The following is a 24,396-nucleotide window of genomic DNA, read 5'->3' as shown; positions in this document are numbered from 1 at the left end:
GCAACCCAGAAAGAAGAAAAAGAAGGAGGAAGAAGAAGAAGAAGAAAAATAAATAAAAACCCCAGATCCCGTTCGCCAAGCCGATTCCGCGGGGAGGGGGGGTGCGAAGGGTGGATACAAAGGGAAGACGATCTGGGATTTTTCTTTTTTTTTCTTTTTTTTTGGGTTGCAGGTATGGGCTTGGGTGTGGGGGGGTGGGGATGGGGGAGAAGAGAGAAGGATGCGGGCCGGGAGGGGGGGGGGAAGGGATGAAGTTTTGTTATTTATTTATTTTTATTTTTTCTCTTCTTCTTTTTTCTGGGTTCCAGCAGGTAGATGGGGAAGGAGGGAGGGGGAAAGGGATGAAAGGTTTTGTTTTGTTTTTTTTTTTTTAACTTTTCTTTATTATTTTAATATTTAAAAAATATTAAATGATTTTTTTTTAATATATTTTTAATTATTTTAATAGAAAGTGGGGTCTGGATCAAGTAACTTCAGCACTTAACTAACAAATTAATGGCCAGGCTAACGGAAGGTATAGCATTGGACCAATTTCTAAAGACGAAGTATGACATTGTCAATTTTAAAAGATAAGGTATAAAAATGTCGTGACATCAATAGTTGAGATAATTTTATATAATTTATCCAAAAAAATTAATATTTTGAACGTCTCGTCAAATCTCGAAATACAAGTTTTAACCTTAATTACAAATCAAGCCCAAATCAGTAATTTTATTATTCCAAAAAAAGCCCACTGTAGGTTGTCCAAAAATACAGCCCATTGTAGGGTTTAAGCTTACCTTCGTCCTCTCCTTGCCCTCCCTCCCTCTCGTCATCCATGGAGAGTTTAAGGATTTGAGCTCTCTCTCTCTCTCTCTCTCTCTCTCTCTAAGAATGGCACAGACTCCATACTCCCTGCTCCTCCTCAAACGCCTATCTCGCTGTTCCCAAAACCCAAAACCCCCTCCGGTTCTCCTCTCTCCTTAAACCCTTCTCCACCTCCCAACCCCAATCTCCTCCGCGGACCCAAAACCCTCCTCCCTCTCCGCTCGCCTGAGCTTCGTCTTCGACCAAATCGACGCCATCGAGAAAGAACGCTCCGAGAAGGATCAGACCCGCCAGAAAATCATACCTTGGCGTGAATCGAAAAAGTCCCAAATTGACCCGGAATTAGGGATGGGAGTTGGCAATCAGAGTGGATATGATGCTCATTTGGTCGATTCTGTATCGGTTTTGACCGGGTGGGAGAGGGTGGAGAAGCCGGTGGTGGCTAAGCAGGAGGTGGAGGTGGTGCACCCGTGGCCGGAGTGGATTGAACTGATGGAGAGGCTGGTGCAGCAGACCTACTTTGATCACAGGAGCGTGGACGAGGACAGAGTGGTCCAAGATATCGGCTTTGATCCCTCTGAAGCTGTTTTTCCAGCGGAGGAAGATGCCCGAGGTATTGATTTCAAGGATTTCAAGGCTGTCCACACAGCATGTCTTAATTTCGGGAAGGACCGATTCGATATCATAAGGTAATGCTAAAGAAAATGGTGTTTTAGTTGGTTGTATGCAAAACAAATCATGACTGCAAGCTTATAAAAGTGCACAATTTGGGTGAATGGAGTAGTGTTATGATTAAAAGTCTGTTTCTTTTCGATTAATTGATGGATGATCCTATAAGTGCTCAATTTGCTCTCTTCTGTATAAGTAGCTATTGCTTAAGCATGTGTTGGTTTTCGTATGGTGCATTTAATGCAAGTATGGTTGAGAAGTTCTGAGACAGTAGAGTAATTTCAGGTCCTTGTCGAGACAGGATATTCAAGTTTTGGTGGGTTTTGGATGCCCGAGTACGGACAAGAAGGTGGTTTTCTCATCAAAACTATTAAGGAAGCATACCCATCTTGATGAAGGAGATGTGAGTATTACTTAAAATAATTCCTTGTATTGCAAGCTTATAAAACTTACATCTAACTGCTGAGATCATTTGCGTAGATCTGACTCTGGAGGCTAACCTCTTATGTCATAAGTATGGCTTTACCATTTGAGATCTGAGTAAATAAATAGGTTGGTTGCTATTAGCATATTACAAATGACTTTCCATTGACTATTAAGTAATGAGAGATCGTTTGAGAATTTCTCGTCGTACTTGTTGATATTGTGCCATGCCCTTTATTGGAAAATGTAACATCAGAAAGGTATTTTATTTGGCCTCACCCTCATATTTATTGGTCACATAGATATGATTGCTTAATTATCATTTTCAACTAATGAGTATTCATTCATATGCCAGGTTTGCAGTTCCTGCAGTTTAAGGAATTCTTGTGAAATAGCATATATGATTACTAACAAAGAGGACGAGGCACAAACTATTGATATAATGCGTATTTTATTGACTTATGGATTTGATCCTGTTAATGGATCATTGGTCAATAAGTCACTTCTGAAACAAAAATCTGTCAAGACTGTGGTCCGTAAGTTGCTTCATCAGGTTGTCAAGCTGAGTGCTGTTCCAATAGATCCTAATCTTCCACCTCCGGTAATCAAAAAGCCACCACCAAAAGTAAAGCAGCCTCCTCCCCCTCCAAGAAGACGAGTTCTACGGGATGACATTGAGATGAAAAAAGGGGACTGGCTATGCTCGAAGTATGTTTCTTCTGGATCGTGGCCAAATTTATTTGTTTTGTACAATTAATACTTTGGTGGTGGTTTTTTGGAAAATACATGTACGTTTTATATGACACTTTCCTTGGGGAAAATTTCTCTGCCAGGTCTAATATTTTACATACCAAGCTTTTAGGCATCATTAGAAGTTCCTTGGACCAGAATAATGGGACTTTCTTTGAGGAATAGTTAATAGTTATGTTGTTTATATCCCATAAATGGCTTTCCATTAACTTAGCTGATTGATAATTTTTTTGTTAAGAAGCATGGTTGAATTGAATTAGCTAATATGCTTTCGGAAATTTGTAATGAAAGTTGTGATTTCTACAATGCTCATGATCTTGAATGTTGGTATCAGGTGCGATTTCATGAATTTTGCCAAGAACAACATCTGCCTCCAATGTGATGCCAAACGTCCAAAGAGACAACTGCTTCCAGGAGAATGGGAGTGCCCTGGGTAAGACATCATTCTAGTACTATTAAAATTTTATGTGCAGTGCTCTTAATAGATTTGAATTGATCTTAATTAATTACTCGGCTGTGATCTTTTCGAAACCTGGCATTTTTCGGCTGTTGGCTTTCCCGTGATCTTTTATTTCTCATCCTCAAATACATAATTATTTTAGTTTTAGTTTATGAGATTATTGATTTCCTTATGTCTTGTTATATGGCAGGTGCAATTTCTTAAAATTATAGGAGAAATATGGCATGGTTTCATTGTGATTGCAAGCGACCACCGGATGAATACCTGGAGAACAAAGTGCAAGAAGTGCAGCGTGGCCCTAGGACAAGAATGGAGAAGACAGCTGTTCTTCATGGGGACGCTAATGCCTGGAATTTTAATTTTGATGACAATGAGTCAGATGGAGCAGATGTTGCTGCTTTTGAGTATGCAGATTCTTCAGTGAGGGATGAAAATTCTCTTGGTAACCAGGCTCAAGGACAAGATTTTGGACACCGTGAATACAATTTGAGTAAAGATAGCAGAGTACCAAGGGGCAACAATGAAGAATACTCCGAAGCTGATACTATTAGGCCAGGGAGAGGGTTTGATGATTTCGATGATGATATTGACAATTATGAGTTAGACACTCAAAATAAAACTTCAGCACAGGATGCTTCAATTGATTTTTCTGAGTTTGAAGGGTCCGAATCAGAAGACATTGAAAACTCTGACAATAGCTTACAAGGTCGTCGAAGAACAAAGTCATCTTCATACAATAAGCCATCTAAGCCTACACGTCAAAGGGCTGCATTCTGTCTCGGATGATGATGAACTTGATGTAGATTTTGACAAAGAGCTTTCAGTCCATCCCAACTGGAAATCTAGTCATGTTGCCGATTCTAGATCAAGAGGTAGGGGTAGAACTACACCTGGTCCATCCAAGAGATTAAGCTTCGGTTCTGATGATGAGCTTGGGATGTTGGATGATGATCTAGATCAAAAATTTGGCGCCAGGCGAGGTAAATCAAATAATTTGGATTCTAAGAGAAAAGGTTTTGAGAGGAGAGGAAATTTCGATATGGAAGATGATTCACTTTCTGGTTCAGAATCAGACAATGGTTTTCAATCTCATAAAAATAGGCCAAGAAGGAATAAAGAAAACAATATCAAAGGCCGTGGCGGCCCTAACTTTACCAGAGAGACACAATTTGAATCCAATGGAATGAAGGGTGGTAGGAGAAACTCTTTCAACGATGATTTTGATGGAGCAACACGAGGGTCTCGTGGTAATAATAGAGGGTTTCGAGGGAATGATTTTGATGGGATGAGAATGAGTAACAGAGGTAACGATACTCGGAGTTTCAACAGTCCTAAAAGAGAAGGATTTGGAAATGGTCGTGGGAGGAACTCGTTCAATGATGATTTTGATAGATCAGCATGAGGATCTTGCAGTAATAACAAAGGATTTCGGGGGAATGATTTTGATGGGCAAAGAATGAGTAACAGAGGGGACAATGTACATAAATTTAAGGGACCTAGGAGAGAAGGATTTGGAAAGCAGCAGCGTGGAAGGGTTAATGAATATGGGAGGGACAAGGACAGGGGCCCTGAAGAATTTAGAAACAGCAGACGCGTTATTGAAAGATAGATCCATGTTCCATGATAGGAATGGCAGTGATTGGTACGCTTTGCTGATGCTTCATAGTTGGTTCATGAGGCAAACAGTTGCAGCTCATACAGATGGAATGGAGTGCCAGCGATCCAAGCTGGAACCGGGTCGGTTTCCAGTTTACTGGCAGCACGTACTGGATCAGATGCACCACTCTTTTACCAGTTTCAATTTCTCCATGTATCAGAAGGAAGTTTCATCATATCAGAAATTCAGTTCCGTTGCAATGCAGGATCCGCGCGGTTGCAATTTGTAACTAGTCCTTTTTCTCAAGCAGGCTTCCAGGTTGAGCTAGCTTTGTCTCACATACTGAATCAAGCTTACTTCGATGCAAGTTCTTCAGATTTTAGGTTCCGATTTTGTAAATTTTAATGGTTACTTGTGCATCTTACCACTGTAAGTTTTGCTTGCCGTTTATGTAAAACTTCTGGATTTAATTGACGAGAATTGGTTCGTATGTATAAATACAAAGTTTTTTCTGTCAAACATAATTGGTAAATATTTCGTTCATCATAAAACACTTTAGCCATTCTAGAATCAATCACAAGCAGTCCCTTCGGGGACATCCGATAAAATTAGAACAACATAGAGAAGATTACCGTGGCCTCTGGGTAAGGATGACACGCATAAACGGAGAATCAATCTCAAGCGAGCCTCAAATCAACCCGAACCCGAAGAAAACCAGTCGCATTGCAAGACCTGTGACAATGGGCAAAGTACTGTCTCCGTTATCCAATAAGTTGAGCCTGGCCCAAGCCCATAAGAAAGGAATCTACCTGATATTTAAATTGGGAAAATGATCCTCCCGGATCCTCTTTGTCGGGATCCAGGAAATCCATCAATTACGACCGTTTATCATATATCATGCAGACATTTTTATTAGATACTATTTATATTTAATTTTAAATTTTAAATAATTTTTAACCGTACGATGTAGATGAACGGCTGTGATTGATGAATCTTTAGATCCCCAGAAAGGGGATCCGAAGGGGATCATTTTCCTTTAAATTGCACTAAATTTGATAAGCCACGCGTCCAGAATATTTTCAAATCCAATCCCCTGTACTCAGTCGTACAGAAACCCAACACCAACACCGGACCCAAACCTTCCAGATCCCTCACCGTCTCCACGTGTACGGATCCCATCACCCCCACAAATACAAACTCCGTACTCTCCTCCTTTACCCTCATCTCCTGTGAAAAATCCAATGGAAAACAAATTCAAAAAAATAAAAGAAAATTGGTTTTCATTGGCTCTGCCCTCTCACCTTTATATTCAAGTTTCGCGGCAACGCCTCCTCTCTATCTCATTCTCTCTCTAAAATACCCACTCTGCCTCTCTCTAGAAGTCCCTCTCTCTCTCTCCACCTCCGAATCACTTTCTCTCTCTAGAGCTCCCTTGCCGCTGCCATCTCCCTGATGGTTCAATTCGGGTCTGCATAAACCCTACGACCAGTAAGTGCCTCCGATCTGTAACTTTTAGGGCTTTGAAAAAGGGTTGTCGGCTCGGAATAATTTGAAATTTTGGGAGTTAATGTTTTGAGAAATAGCTCTGAATTTTTTTTTGTTTCGTTTCTGCTGATTTTCGAAGTGGTTGTGGGAAGCGGTTCTTTTGAACCAGTTTAATCGGCGTCAGTGATTGCATGTGGAGTGGGTTTTTGAATTTTGGGAGTCGATCTCAAAGTGTGGTGGGATTTTGGGCAATTGAGGGTTTTTCCGAAAACGAATTTGGTGTGTGCGTTGTGCTGAGGTTGAATTTGAATTTCGCGGACAGTTTGGTTTTCGAAAATTTAGTTTACAATGAGGAAATAATCATAAGAAAATTTTTAGTTTTTTGAAGTGGTTGTACCTTGTTTGATGCTCATTCGGGTGTGCGCGTTGTGCTGAGGCTGAATTGAATTTCGCAGACTGTTTGGTTTTCGATGAGAAAACAACGATAAAAAAAATTTAATTTTTTGAAGTGGTTGTACCTTGTTGTTTGATGCTATAGATCTTATTTGAGGCTATAGATCTTATTGGAATATTGAGTTGGGCGGAGAATTTGTTTTAGGGAAAAGAGGTTTTTGTTTTGGCTTGTTCTTGAAGAGAAAACATACTGTTTAAGTTTTTTTGATTGGGGTATTGGTTGTCGAACTGTAGTTGGTGTCACTGGGTAGGAGATGTTTTAAATCAGCGGCACATATGCAGTTCTCTGATTTGTGTTATGTGCTTCAGATACGTGAACTTTGCCATGGCCCCAACAAGAAAAGCCAAAGGTGTAAAGCGGTATGCAACTGTAAATGAGGCATCTCCGGAGAAATATGGCAGAGGGTCAAACAAAAAGAAGCAACGGGTAACTCCTATTTATTTTTCATTTCAGCACTTGTGAAGACTGATTACATAAATCAACTGATATTTTCTTTGTTCAAATTTTTTTCATAGAAGAGAAAGTTATCTGATAAGTTGGGATTGCAGTGGAGCAATGGAGAGCTTCAGCGTTTTTATGATGCATACAGAAAATATGGAAAAGATTGGCGGAAGGTATGCTCATATTTGATTTCCTGATTCAGTTTGCCTTTGGAAATTTGTAGACAACTAAAGCTGATTGCTGGTGCTATTGCCATATATCAGCTTTAGGCTAATCGCATTGTACTTGGTGAATCATATTGTAAGCAAATTTCATTTTGCGTCCTTTAATGTCTGACTAATAGTTGTTTATACTAAAATGAATTGTTCTTTTATGCACTTTCTGTTTTATTTACTCCCTTATCTTTTAGATATTTGATTTCTGTGGATTTCTAGGTGGCTGCTGCAGTGCGCAACAGAAGCATTGAGATGGTGGAGGCTCTTTACAATATGAACCGAGTACGTGTGGTCCATGATACTACCTCAACCTTGTTATTAAACTTTCATTATAAGGTGGTCTTTTACCATTTCTGACAATATGAATTGTTTATGCTTCTGATTTCAGGCGTATTTGTCATTGCCAGAGGGAACAGCTTCTGTAGTTGGCCTTAAAGCGATGATGACAGATCACTATAATGTTATGGTGAGATTGGATTACTCTTTCAAGTTTGTCCCCTGGTTTTGGATTTTATACATTATTTGGAAATGTTGGGTTTATACTTGAAGATGATATTCCAATTTCCAAAACTACTACCTGTTAGGGTTACTGTTGATATGATTTGATGCACTTCATGGGCTCTTAAGTTTACTGGCAATGTCACAGTGCACATGAAACAATGAGTGTCGTTAAAGCTCTCCTTTTTCACATTATGTAGTCTTGTATGTGCTATATTAGTATGAACTTGAATATTTCTACTCATCAGGGTTCTCTTTGTAACCCAATTTCGTACCTCTGAATTGACAGGAAGGCAGTGATAGTGAAAGAGAGAGCAATGATGATTTAGGATTTTCTCGAAAGCCGCAGAAACGCAAGCTTGGGAAAGATCAGCCCAGTGTCTCGAAAGATGTTTTACACGCTCATCCAAGTGCATCGCTTGAAGGATGCCTATCATTACTAAAAAGGAGAAAGCTTGATGGTATGATACCTTATGTGATGAACATCATACTGGTGCTTAATCAACTATATTTATATCTTTGTACTAATTGTTCTTTTACCTCATATCCTTTTCTTTTGCAAGGCTGAAGATTAATATGCTGATTGCAGAGTTAAACCTGATAGGGAATAAGAAAAATAACATAAAAAGTTTGGTTTGTTGAATATGTGATACCATAGAAGGTGGAAGAACTTTTTTCCTTATTTTGGTGGGGGAGAGTGAGGGTTGGGGCTTCTTTTGATAGGTTGGAAGGTCTTCTGCGATAATTTTATTGCTACCCAATGATGCTCAAATGGTTTCAGTGATTGATTGATTTTGACTCTGACTAATGTAGTCATATTTGTTTAGAATTTCTTTTCCATGTTTGAAACCTAAATTTCAGTGTAGTAGTAAATTATTTTTATTCTTTGGAAGGAGATGTTTTCTTAGCGCTCATGAGAATCCACAGAAATTAAAAACAATTGGAAAATGTTTACATGCATGTAGCCTGGTGCAGTGCTAGTTCATATTTTTGTTTGGTGTCAGTATATGATCATGGGAACTGTCTTGAATATTTTTTTCTGATGATGTACATAATAGAAAAATGATTATCATCTGAAGCTTGCCTTCTGTTCTTTTGACGCAAATTTTTATCAGGTGACCAGCCTCGTGCAGTTGGAAAGAGGACACCTCGAGTCCCAATTTCGTATCCGCATAAGAAAGATGATAGGGAAGCTTATGTTTCTCCAATTAAAAAGGGTCGGAAGTCAGAGGGGGACAATGATGATGATATTGCGCATGTGGCAGCATTATTGACTGAGGCTTCGCAAAGAGGAGGCTCTCCCCAAGTTTCTCAAACGCCATACGGAAGACCTGTGCATATAAAATCTTCTTCTGTCCAGAGCTCAGGAAGAATGGTACATAATATGGCTTCACTTGTTCTGGCCCTACATTTGTTGCCTTATTCATAGAGATTTTGAACTGAATGATTTGATTCTCTTTTGTTTATGTAATATAGCATCCACCACCAGGGAAAGCTCGTGCCAATCTTCGTCGTGCTTCAGTGGATGAAGACTGGTTGGAAGGTAGTTTGGGAAGTGGGGGCGCTGAAACTGGAGACGATGCCGGAGATTTGTTAGAAGGTGTAGGTACAGTAGAAATGCCTTCGAAGGGGAACAAGTTGTATAAAAAGAGAGGGAAAGTTAAACACAGTGGGAATCATCAGTTTGATGATGGCGGGGAAGCATGCAGTGGCACTGAAGGACTTAATGTAAGTTCTAGGGCGATAGATGATAGTGAAGTTTCAAATACAAAAGGGGAACGACCTTCTCCACAAGGTCAAAGGAAGGAGAGCAAGAAACTTTATTTTGGAGGTAATTTTGCTTATGCACATTATATATTGTTTTCCTGTTCTAAGGTCTTTCATATATCTTTGGAGAATGATGACTATTTAATTGTTACTTTCTTCTTCTTTTTCTTTTCATGCAATTGAAAGTTGAAATAAATGGCATGATGTTATCTTTATCTTCTGGAATATGGTTTTTCTTTGTTTTGGAGTTTTGCTTGTCCTTTTCCGTTTGAAGTCTGTAACGAACTTAACTTGTTAGGAGACACTGCCATATACAGGAACTGGAAAGGAATGCAAGTGCTTGTTTCTTAAAATTATGAGAAGTAGTGGTTGTTGAAGTACAATTCAGTCACATTGTTTTACATTCACATATTATTTGTGCTGATTTCAGATATGATTTTAGAACCTAGAGGACAAACACTGAATCCAACCATATTTTTGTACATTTACGTATTATTTGTGTATATTATTTATGCATACAATTTGTTAATATGACAATCAGGGGCATAGACACACCTAATTGCACAGGCACCTTTAATAACCATTTTAATTTTGAATTCCAGCAATTGCATTTTTTTTTTTAAATTTTTAGTACCATGTACTATATATCCTTACTTCTGCAGCTTGAGGTTTACAACCTGCTATATGTATTGAGGGTTGCTGTATATGTCTTTTAATGATGTATTGATATTGCAATTCTTCTTCTCGCAGATGAAAGCTCATGCTTGGATGCTCTGCAAACCTTAGCTGATTTGTCTCTGATGATGCCGGAATCAATGGAATCTGGTATGTAGATTGTTGCTTAGGAAATTTCCTAGATGGGTGTTAGTGAGACATTTTATCTATATATAGGGAAAATAGATCAACAGGTATCAACTTATAACTTTATTGGGACATCCATTTGCATTTAGAGGATGGATAAATTTGAAGAAAAATGACTTAGATGAATTCATGAAATAATAGTTTAGTGCAGCGTTTTAGACTGCACTTTGTTCTCGGGATTCATATTTTTATCTGGGTGCAATTGTTAATTTTGCACATCTATTATGCATGGTTAAATGATCAAATGTTTTCTCTTAAAGTATGATGTTATCCTTATTTGTTGGATATAGGATCATCTGTCCAGTTGAAAGATGAAGGGGCAAATGTTGATGCAGAAGATAAATTTAGTGTCCCTGAAGCCACATCTACAAGCCAATTCAGAAACAAAAATAAAATCCCCAGTGTAAAACATAGAGTGCCTTACACAATTTCTGGAGTTGAGGGTTCCAATTCCAAAAAATCCAAACTTGGGAGGGATCCAGCAGTTGATATGAATGCTGTCTCTGAATCGGAACAACGGCTTCTGTCTACCACTAAAATATTGAAAAGGAAACGGAAGTCTTCAATACCAAAGGTAAACATAGCAATGAAGGTTGATTATCAATTTAAATTTTCTTGGAATCTCTCTTACCTTAATTTTTTTCATCAACTGTTTGGTTATTTGGTGACGACCGACAATTCTTGTTCACGTTCAGATATCAAATGCTGATGCTCATATGGATTCTGATATGAATGAACCTTCAAAGACTGAGGTATGTATGCTGATCATCTTTCTTCACATTTGCACATGTTTTCTCCTGTCTTCTGTTAAGAGCCAATATTTTGTGGTTACTTTTTGGATTCCAAGTCTTGTAGTTATGGGCCTATATATGAAGCATGTATAGCCATGATAATAATATAACAATATAGCAATTCTTGAAAGAATAGGATATGACCATTAAAAAAATGTATTATATTTGTACCATTATATAAAATGGTAGTAAGTTTGTTGGATATTTTGAAATATATAATTATATATTTGTGTTATCCAATAAGAAGTATCATTTTCAACATGATAAATTTTAGTATGTTTTTAGTTTTCACTTGCATTTATGGTCCTTTTTCTGCACCAAACGTAGTAACAGTCCATTTCCATCAGGACAATATATACACATACAGTATAGCTTCAAATTGTGGATCTTTTGAGCTGGACGTTATATTGAATGAAAGTAAATGATTGTTTACCTGTAATTTTGTTTGAGTTATGTTTGAGTCATGTCTTACTTCATTTCCCATGCTATATGTTGTAGGGCTGTGGTGAAGAAGAAAATAAACCAGTGACTAAAGGAAAACGCACCAATCAAATCTCTACGCCTTCAAAACAATGGAAATCAGCCAGATCATTGGAAGGATCTTTGAATAGCGATCAGAGGCGTACAGTGACTGATTTAACGGGATCGACCGCACAAGCTCCCACTTCAAGCCAAGTTAATTTGCCAACGAAACAAACAAGTAGACGTAAAATGTATATACCCAGAACGTTGCACCCCAAAGAGAAGTCTTGCGAGAAAAAATTGAAAAATCAACTTATCACACGCTCAAACTCAGTGCAGGACAGAGCACTCCATCTAAAGGTAAAGTCATGCTCCCTATTTTTCTGTAAATTTTTCCATGTTTAAAACCAAAGTATTCTTTTCTCATATAACCAATTTGCAGGAAAAGATATCTTGTTGCTTGTCATCACATTTAGTACGTAGATGGTGCACTTTTGAGTGGTTTTATAGCGCACTTGACTACCCTTGGTTTGCCAAAAGGGAGTTTGAGGAGTACTTAAATCATGTTGGACTGGGACACATTCCGAGACTAACTCGTGTTGAATGGGGTGTCATTAGAAGGTACATATTTCAACTAGTTTAGATAGAATATGATATGTGAATTGTGAAAATATTTACTGAAGATTGTTTCATTGCTTTCTCTACGTTGCAGTTCCCTTGGCAAACCTCGAAGGTTTTCTGAGCACTTTCTACATGAAGAAAGGGAGAAACTTAAACAATATCGGGAATCTGTGAGGAAACATTATGCTGAGCTTCGTACTGGTGTTAGGGAAGGACTCCCAACAGATTTAGCAAGACCCTTATCAGTTGGGCAACGAGTAATTGCTCTACATCCTAAAACAAGAGAAGTTCATGATGGAAGTGTGCTCACCGTTGATCATGATAAGTGCAGGGTTCAGTTTGACCGTCCAGATATAGGAGTTGAATTTGTCATGGTAGGGGTTCTTTTAACTTGTCTACATGTCATTCTTTCCATTTTGTATTCGTGTTCTCAGTGTGGAAATATTTTTGAGTCTCATTTTCGTCAAAGTGCATATTGACACTCTTGCACCCATCTTCACACACCAAATACTAGCTTATTTGATCTTTAGTGAGTCAATAGTTACCAATGCTAGATAAACTGTTTTCCCTCGACCATCCTATCTAAGGATTTATTTGTGTGCATGACTCTTGGATTGGGATACTTGACTGTAATTTAGTAATTTAAATATTGGGTTCTACCAGATATATCACTCAAGTTATTACTTTTAGGGAGTAATGTTCTAGTTTTCTGTTTAGCTCTTACTGAATTGTTTTATCTATCAGAAATTCAAAATAAAATTATGTGGCTGTTGATTCAAATAAAGTCTACGGATCATAAAAATTTTAGGTTATGCATTCAAGGATTACGTACTAATTATATACTAACTGAAGGAAGATGAACCCAGAAGATTTCAGATGACGCTGCTGTTTGCTAAGCAGCTTGATAATTTAATATTTTATTCTTTTGGTTCCTATTTCTCATGTGCTATCAAGAGCTAGTGAATCAGAACGCTACATCAAGAAAATCCATCTGTTTATTTTGAGATATGACATGAGAAAATTTCTTTGCAGGATGTTGATTGTATGCCTTTGAACCCATTGGATAATATGCCAGAAGCTCTAAGGAGACAGAATATTGCTTTTGACAAATCCTTTCTTACATCCAAGGAAGCAAATAAGAATGGAAATCTAAATTTTGGAGGGCCTATGATGTTTCCTTCAAGTGGGCATTTGGTGAAAGCAACTAGCCCCGTGAATGCCTCCATAAAGCAGGGGAAGGTCAGCATTTCTACTAAGCAAAACTGTGAATTTGTTTATGTTAAAACTCTTCGCAGTTCATAAAATCCACTGCTTATCTTGTATTCTGGAACGTATGGATGGTAGTTTTCATGTATAATCAACTAATTTTCTTAAAATTTTGTACAGGGGGATGCAATTCATACAACAGCACAACCAAAAACAGCATCGGCTGATATTGGTGGGGCACAACAGACAGCATATAGTCAACCTGGTATGGTGGTCGCACATAATCAAGCAAGGGAAGCTGATATACGAGCTCTTTCTGAGTTGAATCGGGCTCTTGATAAGAAGGTTTATACTTTTATTTTACCCTTGAAGCTGATTAATAGATGTATATAATTTATTTCAATTTATTGCCAAAATGGGAACATTCTGACGCCGCATTTCGCATGCATTTAGGTGTCTTATCATAAATTCAGTTGGCTTGAAAGTTTTCAACCTTTAAGCCACTTCCTCCTGAACTCCTTAGGTCTTCTAGAATTTCCTCAATATGGTCGTTGGTGCCCTTTCCCACTTTGGTCAATTGTCTTGGTGTTGTCTTTATCCATCCCTGAAAATCTTTCAGCATCAAGCTTCTTTGGTAATCTTCCTTGAATTTGTAACGATGCTCAGAAAGGGTTGATTTTGTTTTTCGAATTTTAGGAGGCATTGTTGGTGGAGCTTAGGAACACAAATAATAACATCTTGGAAAACCAGAACAGTGGAGAATGCTCTTTAAAAGATAGTGAGCCTTTTAAGAAGCATTACGCCACGGTACTTGTACAGCTAAAGGAAGCCAGTGGCCAGGCATGTGGCTTCCGTGAATTTATATCATGTCATGCTTTACATCTGTTTTTGGTGTACCATATTCTGCTTTAACCTTGTAGCGGCCCTAAAAAATTCAGTTCCACGTGCAGGTTTCTTCAGCTTTGGTTAATTTGAGGCAACGGAATACTTACCCAGCAAATTCCTTGCCTCCTTGGATGAAACAGCCATCCAATTCCACCATCTATGGTGGCCCGAGTTCCTTCGACAGCTCTATTTCTCAAGAGTCAGGATCTAGTGTTGCTGACATTGTTGAAGTTTCAAAATCGAAAGCACATATGATGGTTAATGCTGCAATTCAGGTATGAACTGGATGTGCTGTAATTTTGGGTTTGTAGGATATTGGTCTTCTACATTTGGGCCGTATCTTATCAAATGGCTGAAAATCCAAACGTTAGTATTCTTTATTTTTCGCCGAGGAAAATCCAAGCCGTTGCTCTTTTTCTTTCTTCATTTTCTTCGGTATTGAAGTTGAAGGCAGTTAGTGCGGTAACATAATGACACTATCATTACAGGCAATGGCGTCAAGGAAGTGCGGGGAAGATGCTTACGTTAGAATGAGAGAGGCTCTAGATTCCATCGATAACCAGCATTTCACATCAGACTCTAGATTACCTGTAAACAGGTCTCAAGAGCAAGTAAACGGCAGTTTGGGCCATCGCAATCAATTAAGTTCCGGCACATCAGATCCCAACTTGACCAGTGATTCATCTGCACCGAAGTTGCATGACGCTGACAAAAATGAGGCACAGATTCTTTCGGAGCTCATCTCTGCATGCGTGATGGCTGTACACATGATACAGGTAAACTGAGCGTGTCGAGTTAGGTCGGTAGAGAAAAATGCTAGTGTTCACTTTCCCTTGGTGGTTTCTTACCTGTAACTGGATTCCTAACTGCATTATGCTGAATGTTTTTCACTTGTCCGCGTGCAGACGTGCACAGAACGACAGTTCCCTCCTGCCGTTGTTGCTCAAGTATTAGATTATGCAGTGACAAGCCTGCATCCGCGCTGTCCCCAGAATGTCGGAGTTTACAGAGAAATTCAAATGTGCATGGGCAGAATCAAGACTCAGATATTAGCACTCGTACCAACTTGAGTCCGACGCTTCCTTCCAGTCCCCGGAATTGTTTTGATTGCTACAGTTGTTCGAGACCAGACTAACTGCCTGCCAATTGCGCGTCAGATCGAGTCTCTTGGTTCTTAAGCCTGTAAATTAGAAGCTGTTTTCGTGTATATATACATCGATAAAGGCTTGGTTTTCCGTCCTACTTTTCTCCGATGTTGCCCCGTTGGCCAAAAGAAAAACGAGTACATGTTTCTGGTTGACAGATTATCAATCATACTCGTGCCAGTAGTTGCATCTCAACTATGTTTCCGGTTTTTTAGTAAGTTACGGCTTTCGACATGTTTGAAGCGACTAGTTGGGCTTCTTTTACTTTTTACAAAAAACACTTCAGATGTTTTTGAGAGTCAAACATTTTCTAAAAGCATTTTCAATTGTTTTAAAGGTGCTTCCAAACGAATGAGGAACCTATCCGGATCCAAATGGTGAGGATCTTAAGGATCCTCTATCATTTGAATTTTATTATTTAAAATTATGAATTTTATTATTTAAAATTAAACATAAATATTACTTGACGAAAATTGATTGCATAATATATGATGAACGACTAAGATCCTCATCATTTGAATCTGGATGGGATCCTTATCCCTTCCAAACGAGTTCATAAAATGTTAGTTTCAAAAAAATAAAAATAAATAATAAAAAAAACACTTTGAAACTTGGAAGTGCTTTTTTCTAGAAATCCAAAAACCATTGTTACCGACTTTAGAAGCATTTTATTTTACTTTTTGCCAAAACTAGGCAAAAATACTTTTAGTTCTTGCAAAAGCAGATACAAACTTGTTACTTAACTAGTCAAATATTAAATTATTAAGAGCTAGCAGATTGTCTTGTTGCTGGCCATCTCTCCAAAATATTAAGGAGAGAATGGGATACGATTTTGCTAAAAAAATGAAACATGCAAAATAAAATAAAATCCCAATTTGAGAAGAAATTTAGTGCTTGTAAATTTGTGACATTTCATTTCCCCTTTTTTTAATTGAAAATTGTGTGGACAAGGCCCTAATTGGGCATGCCCGCCAACAGCTCAGCAGGCATGGCCAGCGTAAGCCAATGCTTCTGTTAGCCAGTGCAACAAACATTTAAGAACACATCGATATTAAGATGTCATCCAATACAATTACAGAAAATAAAACCCAGCCAACAATACCTAGTGTTTCGTTTCTTGCGATGCAAGGCACCCCAAGGGCATTGCAGAAATGTGCACCAAAACAAAACATTGAAACCCAGTTTTAAATGCAGCACCAGAACCATGGATGCCAATCATGCAATATACACTTTACACAGTTCTCTTTCAAGTCATTCTATTAGCTTTAAGCCTTTAACATAAAAAGATGGAAGGCTAGGTGGAGTTGGTAATTAAGGTTTATGCCAAAGAAAGGCGGGGGAAATGAATCCTCCTCACAATTTACAGATTTCTCTCTTTCAAATTTCTATTCTAAAACGAGGCCGGGCTCAGAAACACGACGCATTTGTAAAATACTTTTGAGTGATTAAATGAACCCATTCAGCCTGTGTAAACTAAAGACGAAAAAGCGCCAAAAGGAAAATCACCCCAAATGCCATCAAAAGCCACGTCATGGTATATAGTACCCGATATGTTTAAAGCTAGCCTAGCAAGAACCTGAATACATCGCTCAAAGAAATAATCCCTTCTACACGCTTGCTGCCAGCCTCCACGATCACAAGTCTCCTAACCCCTAAAAGATAAACAAAGGAAGCGACTTGTGAAAAAACTTGTTACTAACACAAACAAAACACAGCAAAGAAAGCTATTTGCTTGATGGCCAAGAAACTCACCAGGATTAGCCAAGCGCTCCATCACTTTATGCAAAGAATCTGACCGCAAACACATCTGACACCTCTGCCCACTGAGGAAGCAGGAAGGAGAATTCGCATCTTGTCCCAGTAGCAACGCCTACAAAATGCAGACAGGCACATTCAGTTCTCAGAGGGGTGCGCTAGAGAAATTTTTGCATCACTCATTTTGTCTTTGGATTTTGTGATTTTGTCTCCTCGTCTATACTTCCGCTACTAATAGGTTGGGTTGCATTATGCTTTTGTGTCAACTGAAACTCCAAGAGTTGTGGACTCACATATCACATAAACCTTTTGTTGCACACTGAGACTTTTAGCAATTACCTGATGGATGCTCAATTCATCAAGGCGAATCTGTGTATAAGCTTTATCTCTGGCCAAAGCAGTGATATCACTGAGGAGGATACAACAAGCACATTCAACAATTGGTCAAGGAACAAAGTAACTAGCTCTACGTAAAACTTGATGCAGATATAAATGAAATTCATTAGTTCACCTTCGTGAATAAATATCCAGCAATGAATCATTACCATCCACTATAGGTATTGAACTAACGTCAGCTGCAAAAGAAAATATAGCCACACAGAAGCATGAGTCAGGACTGACGTAAATAAAACCATCTGGCTAATTTTGGAGACAATGTGTAATAAAAACTAGGTAAGATGTGAAGCAGATAGCTAGAAAATAGAAGAAATATAACCTTGTATCAACAAAGAGAAGACATCAGCAAGAGATGAATTTGGTCTTAACATTGCCAATGGCCGTCCATTTGACTCTCCAATATTCGGAACCCATGTTCCTAAATGAAACTCAGATATAGGACATTGGAGTATGGGCAAGGAGCTAGAAGAATGTCTAAAATGCCTGCATATGCCTGAAGTTTTATTACAGATTAGTAACTAAATGTGCAAGCTTAACAATATACTAGAGAAATACATACATTTTAGTAACTAAATGTGCAAGCTTAACGATATACTAGAGAAATACATACATTTTAGTATTCCGCAGAGGGAAGCAAGGTGCAATAGTTGAGGAGATGAACCATTCTGCGAAGTTGAATGGACAATTGGAACTGTAGCCACCTTGTTTTGCAAAATTTTCAAAGCTACTTCTTTGAGAGAATCGTAAGGGCCGGCCTGTATGTCAAAACAGCACAAATATAAGCATTATCATGATTTGAAATCATGAATTTGGCTACAGTGAATCCAAGATTTATCGTAATTCAGCCCCAAAACCCACACAAAAGAATATGCAGAGTCTAACAACCCTCAGTTCATGCATATTCCATAATTCCAATTTTTGTGCATTATGAAAATTTTCATGAGCACATTGGTAGTTACTTTGCATACAAATTAAGTCATGTTTCCAAAATTATTCAAACGACAACATTTAAATGAAGTATGAAATCTTCTCCACTTGATCTTTAGCCATCGGCTTCGAAAGGTGTACAAATTTCTGAATTATATAATTGCTGAGGGTAACACTTCACTTTAAAAAAGAATGCAAATTAACATCTCATAAGGAACTTACAGAGACAAGATGGGGTGGATAGTATCTCCCATTGCCATCAAGTTGTCTGTTAAGATTTATTTTTCCCTCTTTCCACGCTGCTACAGTATGAGTCTCAAGCTCTTCCTCGGTCAAGTTGGATCCATGATTCCCAAGCTTTCATAAGAGCCATACATTTTAATAAACTGAAAATGGAACTACGAAGTGCATTCTCTCTGTGTGAATTGAAAAAACAAAGCAAATGCAAAGGACAGAAGCATCCACAAAGCAAGATAAATTTCAAGGAATAAGGATCAAGCATGCAGTCCAAGCAAGGAAAAACAGCTAATAAAATAAATTTAATTTAGCATTTCACTTTCAGAATAAAGTTTTAATAAGAACCACATTCTGAGATTGGCACCATGAAAATTCATGATCTGCGTAAATTTTCAGGGTGAGGAAGGTTATTTTGAAACAAGAAGTTTGTGATAGAGGAAACAGTATGGATGTAATGGGGAAAAAGGAAAAAGACTAAACAGTTTAAAGACTGTTTGTGTGTGCCCAGAAATCGTAACAAGTGTTGTATTACCCGTCGACAGACTCCCTCATGCACCATAAATTGACTCCGGCAAGGTTTGGAATATAGATGCAACATTAGGTATGATGGCAGGAAAGATAATACGTGTCTTTATAATATGAATGTTCAGAAACGGAAACTTCACGAGAACAACCATTAGTATGCACCTTGTAGCACATTTGAAGCTTAGAAACCTCTTAGTTACATGCGTGCCTCAAAAATTTAAAACTTTCGAACATATATATATATATTGATTGTTATTTGTATATGTATACTACTGTGTTTCATAGAGAACTAGAACAAGCATATATTAACAATAAGGAATGACAAAAGTTTTACACGGGACACACCTCTCTCAAGATTAGGATGAAGTCCATAGCACTAAGGACTCCAACAAACTGGCCCTTCTCAAAATCCCACAGAGGAGCCACAGGTACTCCCTTAAAAGGAACTTAAATTAGTAACCAAAGATATAGATAGGTACAAAATACAAATTATTACCACAGCAGAAACTGTTTAAATGGCATAAATGTCCTAGGGATTGATGTAAATTGAGCAGAGACAATCAATTCATGTAAGCTGGGGAATTCAAGCTCCCTCCCACTTTTTGTTTTGAAAGCATTTACGTGTTTGTGGAAAAGTCATTCACCTGTTCATGTAGGATATGGAATGCTTGCTTCACAGGTAAACTATTATCCAAGGCAATGACCTGTGATGTCATCACAATTGAAATAAGAATGATAATTTACCAGATCACGGTGGTCAGCTCCAATAAGCTACCTACTATAGCAGCATCAACATAAGGGTAAGCATTCAAACCTTGCCTGACTCTGGAAGCAACTCATAAGCCGTATGTCTGGACAAGAACATTGATATACGATGTCGGGAGATATCGAGATCAGCCTGTGAGAACCTAGGAACTGTTTCCTGCAATAGACCACCTTACAACATGACCTATTCTGTACTGCAAGACAACTCAAATCCTTGACTTATACAAGTGAAAAACTTACTACATTTGTAGGAACCATATCTACGTCCATGTTGGACCCACCAGAAGTCTCAGGACTGAAACTTGTAGGAACGATATCTTCTCCAGCTAGAAAGATGGTATTCACTGTTCCACCATTCGCATTAACAAAAGGCTGATGTTCATTATGTCGCCATTGGCCATCAACAAAAAATTTGTACTGCAATTGGAAACAACACATCTAATGTCAGCATGACACATACATATTGTATGATGTACCAGTGAGCGAGCACATGTACACCTTGGGTGAGAATATCTTATGGCTGCCACAGAAAGAGAGGGACACAAGATGTTATCAACACATTAGGAGCTGAACAGATTATATCTACCACCACCACAAGCATGTCAGAAATGTTATTATTATCGTTCCTTTACATACATTAAAGCATATAGGGGCGGTAAAAAAAGTAACAAATCCTAGCTCAGATTTGTAGGGGTTCAGAGGTTATATATTTTAACGATGAAGGACAAGTTTTGAAGTATCCACTTGAGCTTCATTTATTTAACAGAAATATACTTCTTCGCTTCATTCAGCGATCTAATTTGTGGTAAAAAGTCAACCCTTATGGTTCTGTTCACACTCTGCCCCTGATTACGAGGGTGATATCTATAGCCAGTACCATATTGTACAATAAAAACCTGATACCAGTGCATGCTGAACCAATCAGAGTTTCCTACATAAACAATTTTCTTCCTTAACTTTCTATCTGAATGTAACAAATGAGAAATGCCAATTTCTTACTTTTTCTGAGAATTAGACGGAACATAAGAACACCACAAACTATGTTACAGCATTCATGAATCCCGTTTCCTAATATTACATTGCTTATCCTTTATGCAAGCAAACTCAACTGAACAGTATCACATGACAATATATTCATAGCAATACCAATGATTTCAGAACTTGAAATGAGGGCAATAAGTAAGATTTAAAACTTCAGCAACTTGAACCGAGTATAATAGTGTTGATAAGTCATAAGTGTGAGAAATAAACCTGATGATATCCGGGCGTCAAATTCCAAACAACTTGAAATACAGTTGGATGCCCCTCCATTGGAGCCATAGGTATATGTTCTAACCACCTGTACATACAAAAAAAAATAAAATAAAACATAAATCCATATCACATCTTCAATGATACATTGAGCATCGTAACACGAAAAACAACTATCACTCAAATAACCAGAACTACTATTGGAAATTGATCAGTCATGGCACACCTTGTGAAAGAACCACTGAGAAACACACTCCTTCCTCCATAAGGCCAGACAAACGGATACGGAATTAAAACTGGTACGGAAAGTTTACTGCTTTGATGTGCAGGTGCAGCACCCGAACCAGACCCAAACATTTCCCACCAAATTTGATAATTAGATAAACTTACAGAAAAATCCCACAAACTGGAAAATTCAACACCTTCCCAGTTGATTATTTGCCACAAAAACCCCAATCCCACCAACCCAGTAAACTATTTTCCCCAGAATTTAAGAACCCTTTTATCAAATCCCACTTAAAGAAAACCCCACTCTCTTTTTTTTTCTTTGTTCTTGCTTGGTAATGGGGATCCTCCACAACCGAGCAGAGGACCCTCAATGCTTGCACATGCAGTGCCACCAAATCAAAACCAAAAACACAAAATTTGATATGTTTCAATCTCACCACCCTCTGATCAAATTCTAAGTCCAAAAAGTCAACAAATCGGACGGGCAGGATGAAAACCCACAAAACCCAGCTAAAAGCCAGGGGATTTTCCACAATTTGATCTCTGATCTACCCCAAGTCAAAGACTTTCCTACCAAATCCAACCTCAGAGCTCTGTTCTCTGAAGCTAGGAGGAGGAATTCGACTATTACAGTGGTTGTATTGTAATTAATGCATATTTTGGGGTGACAACAGCAAGGTACAGGAAGAAAACCCTAACATTGAAGAGAGAGAGAGAGAGAGAGAGAGAGAGAGAGCTGAGTCTGGGGGTAAGTGGCGTTGTGTATGGTTTGGATCTTCAAAAGCTGTGTGTCCTCTAAAGTGAAGAATCAAATGGAAAACATCCAAACACGACCCAAGAGAAATTAAAAGTGTAAAAGAAAAGAATTAAAATAGTTAGACTAACTTTTCTGTGTATCAAAACATGGGCGCTGAGCGTAATAATTCCACTTTAATTATAACATGTGTGTTTAGTTTCTTAACTTACCGTAAAAGTAAGACATCAATCTCATTAATCACCTGTACTATAACGCCCCAAATATACTATAGATTTTTTAATGTAATCGGTACACAAGATAGTACATCATGTGTTGCTAAATAAATGATAGGATATGTGTGCTAAAAAGTTAATAACTTAAAAAATAAAAATTTTCATCATTCCTATTAAAACATATGATGTACCACTTATGTTCTCGTCACAACTAAAAATTTCTCTAAATATACAAAACACAAAAGTGTTTTTCAGTTCACAGCCAAGAAACTCCAAATTAAGTTCAATTACAATATATATATATATATATATATATATATTATTTTATTTAGTAAAAAAAAATGGATCAAATGGTAGCTTCATGACAGTCACCAGAGGCCAAAAAGATTTACAGAGGCATTTCAACTGTTATGGTCACTATCATCCAGCACCAAGATGTTCAATTACTTTATTGGTTAATTACTTCTTTTTTTTTATGAAAGTAATGGCAAATTTCCACAACTAAAATCATTATTTAAAGGGTAGTAGTTATTTTAAGTTTCTACTTTACCTTTGTTTGTCTTTTCAGCAAAGGAGACAAAAGAATAAGATTTTTTTAATCCAAGAGAAAATGACTCTTACAGAAATTCTGGAGGAGTGGTAACAATTTTCTTATTTTTGTTTTACGATCTTATTAAGTTGCTTGATATTTGTTTGGAAATATTTTTAAAATAACTAAAAATATTTTTAGAGAAAAAAATTTGGATTCCAAAAGCACTTTAAATGCTTTATAGAAAAAGCATCAGTCATTAGTTTATTGCATGAAGCATTTTAAGTGTTTTTTCAAGCTTCACGTGTATTTTTCTAAGGATTAATTCCTAGGCCATTAAACATTGTCTTTGCAAAAATAAATAAATAAATTTCATCTAAAACATACCATATTTTTAGTTAAACACTTAATTTATGATAAAATTAATCAAATGTATTAAACGGTTTATGATTTTTTATTTTCTTTGCATAGTTAATCTGTAAAAAATGATCTAAAACATAGACGGTTCATTAAAAAAATTAAGAAGGTTGCAAGCATACCTGAAATAGTACTATATGTATTCAAGATAAATGGTTTCCATGCACCTTTTCTATTCTTCAACACATCATTACTTAAATTTCTCCATTGATTTTATTTAGTTTGTTCAATCTCACGGCACAAAATATAGTTATGTGCAACGAAAAAATAGAAGTGTGAAAATAATTTTTCGTATTGTATTTTTTGTTAATACAGTAATGATTTTCGGTTTATTTTCTTTTACTTTTTATGTAAAAAGTATGATTGACTGATGTAAGGTACTAAAGTCTAAAAGCTTACAAGAGAAAAGAATGAGCATGCATTTTGACTGGCATGCAACAAATTGTTTTGCTATTTAGGGTAAGATTCCTCGAAATTTCTTCCTTAAAACCGGTTTGTGTTTAACGATTTTATTTTAAATTTTTGCTTCTAAATAAGGCTTAAATATCAAAATAGTTTTTGCATTTTAACTTATCGGTCAATTTTGTCCCTGTATATACAATTTGGCCAAATTAATTCTTGTGTTTACCTTTGTTAACCAATTATAGACAATCCGTTAAATGACCGTTAAATTTGAGATAAGAATGTAATTCCACTGTAAACCCATTAAATGCATGTGAGATCAAATGATTGACGACGACTCCTCAAACTATTTTCGCGCCAGAAGACTCGGACATCTATCTTCTGGATTGCAAATCAAATGTCCACAAGACTATCTAGTGCGAAAATATTTTGAACCGTCATTGATTTGATCTCGCGTG

The 24,396-nt window shown here is 37.5% G+C and overlaps 2 protein-coding genes, 1 non-coding gene and 1 pseudogene across 7 annotated transcripts; 3 read left to right on the top strand and 1 right to left on the bottom strand.

Annotated features, from left to right (window-relative positions):
- Positions 1-827: 827 nt before the first annotated feature.
- LOC103965362 lies at positions 828-5,225 on the top strand (annotated as a pseudogene).
- A 64-nt stretch (positions 5,226-5,289) lies between these two features.
- On the top strand, positions 5,290-5,392 carry LOC125473939. The gene has a single exon (XR_007255678.1). It is a non-coding gene; the product is annotated as a U6 spliceosomal RNA (small nuclear RNA).
- A 562-nt stretch (positions 5,393-5,954) lies between these two features.
- LOC103965364 (protein ALWAYS EARLY 2) lies at positions 5,955-15,665 on the top strand. 5 transcript variants are annotated; one of them, XM_048576780.1, is made up of 20 exons: positions 5,955-6,194; positions 6,954-7,071; positions 7,194-7,259; positions 7,521-7,583; positions 7,690-7,767; positions 8,089-8,260; positions 8,915-9,174; positions 9,276-9,630; positions 10,317-10,391; positions 10,718-11,001; positions 11,123-11,179; positions 11,717-12,040; positions 12,123-12,301; positions 12,393-12,675; positions 13,334-13,540; positions 13,688-13,852; positions 14,204-14,347; positions 14,458-14,667; positions 14,881-15,168; positions 15,298-15,665. In XM_048576780.1, exons 2-20 carry the CDS (start codon positions 6,970-6,972, stop codon positions 15,460-15,462), a joined length of 3,477 nt encoding a protein of 1,158 aa, XP_048432737.1. In that variant the 5' UTR covers positions 5,955-6,194; positions 6,954-6,969; the 3' UTR covers positions 15,463-15,665. The 5 variants fall into 5 exon arrangements, with proteins under 5 accessions (XP_048432737.1, XP_048432729.1, XP_048432731.1 ...); XM_048576772.1 differs by having other exon boundaries at positions 7,164-7,259; XM_048576774.1 differs by having other exon boundaries at positions 7,161-7,259; positions 14,204-14,314.
- A 1,038-nt stretch (positions 15,666-16,703) lies between these two features.
- Positions 16,704-22,376, bottom strand: LOC103965365 (sucrose nonfermenting 4-like protein). The gene is made up of 13 exons (XM_009378416.3): positions 21,620-22,376; positions 21,394-21,481; positions 20,383-20,559; positions 20,192-20,299; positions 20,022-20,081; positions 19,723-19,812; positions 18,838-18,972; positions 18,299-18,443; positions 18,008-18,181; positions 17,804-17,867; positions 17,632-17,701; positions 17,290-17,407; positions 16,704-17,189 (listed from the first exon to the last, which is right to left on the bottom strand). Exons 1-13 carry the CDS (start codon positions 21,748-21,750, stop codon positions 17,098-17,100), a joined length of 1,452 nt encoding a protein of 483 aa, XP_009376691.2. The 5' UTR covers positions 21,751-22,376; the 3' UTR covers positions 16,704-17,097.
- Positions 22,377-24,396: the final 2,020 nt, after the last annotated feature.

This window comes from the organism of the source record quoted next, unplaced genomic scaffold (assembly GCF_019419815.1).
Source record: "Pyrus x bretschneideri cultivar Hongxiangsu unplaced genomic scaffold, Pyrus_bretschneideri_v1 Contig11, whole genome shotgun sequence".
Lineage (NCBI taxonomy): Eukaryota > Viridiplantae > Streptophyta > Magnoliopsida > Rosales > Rosaceae > Pyrus > Pyrus x bretschneideri.
This window is presented reverse-complemented; position numbering and strand designations above follow the sequence as displayed.

Excerpts from the sequence above, each read along its gene's own strand:
- LOC103965365 (XM_009378416.3), bottom strand. The coding sequence starts at position 21,750 with ATGTTTGGGTCTGGTTCGGGTGCTGCACCTGCACATCAAAGCAGTAAA. Across the intron at positions 21,482-21,619 it reads CTCAGTGGTTCTTTCACAAG|GTGGTTAGAACATATACCTA; the intron begins GTGTGCCATGAC and ends TTGTATGTACAG. Across the intron at positions 18,973-19,722 it reads TCATCCTAATCTTGAGAGAG|CTTGGGAATCATGGATCCAA; the intron begins GTGTGTCCCGTG and ends CTCTTATGAAAG.
- LOC103965364 (XM_048576767.1), top strand. The coding sequence starts at position 6,970 with ATGGCCCCAACAAGAAAAGCCAAAGGTGTAAAGCGGTATGCAACTGTA. Across the intron at positions 10,392-10,717 it reads GCCGGAATCAATGGAATCTG|GATCATCTGTCCAGTTGAAA; the intron begins GTATGTAGATTG and ends TGTTGGATATAG. Across the intron at positions 14,668-14,880 it reads TGGTTAATGCTGCAATTCAG|GCAATGGCGTCAAGGAAGTG; the intron begins GTATGAACTGGA and ends CTATCATTACAG.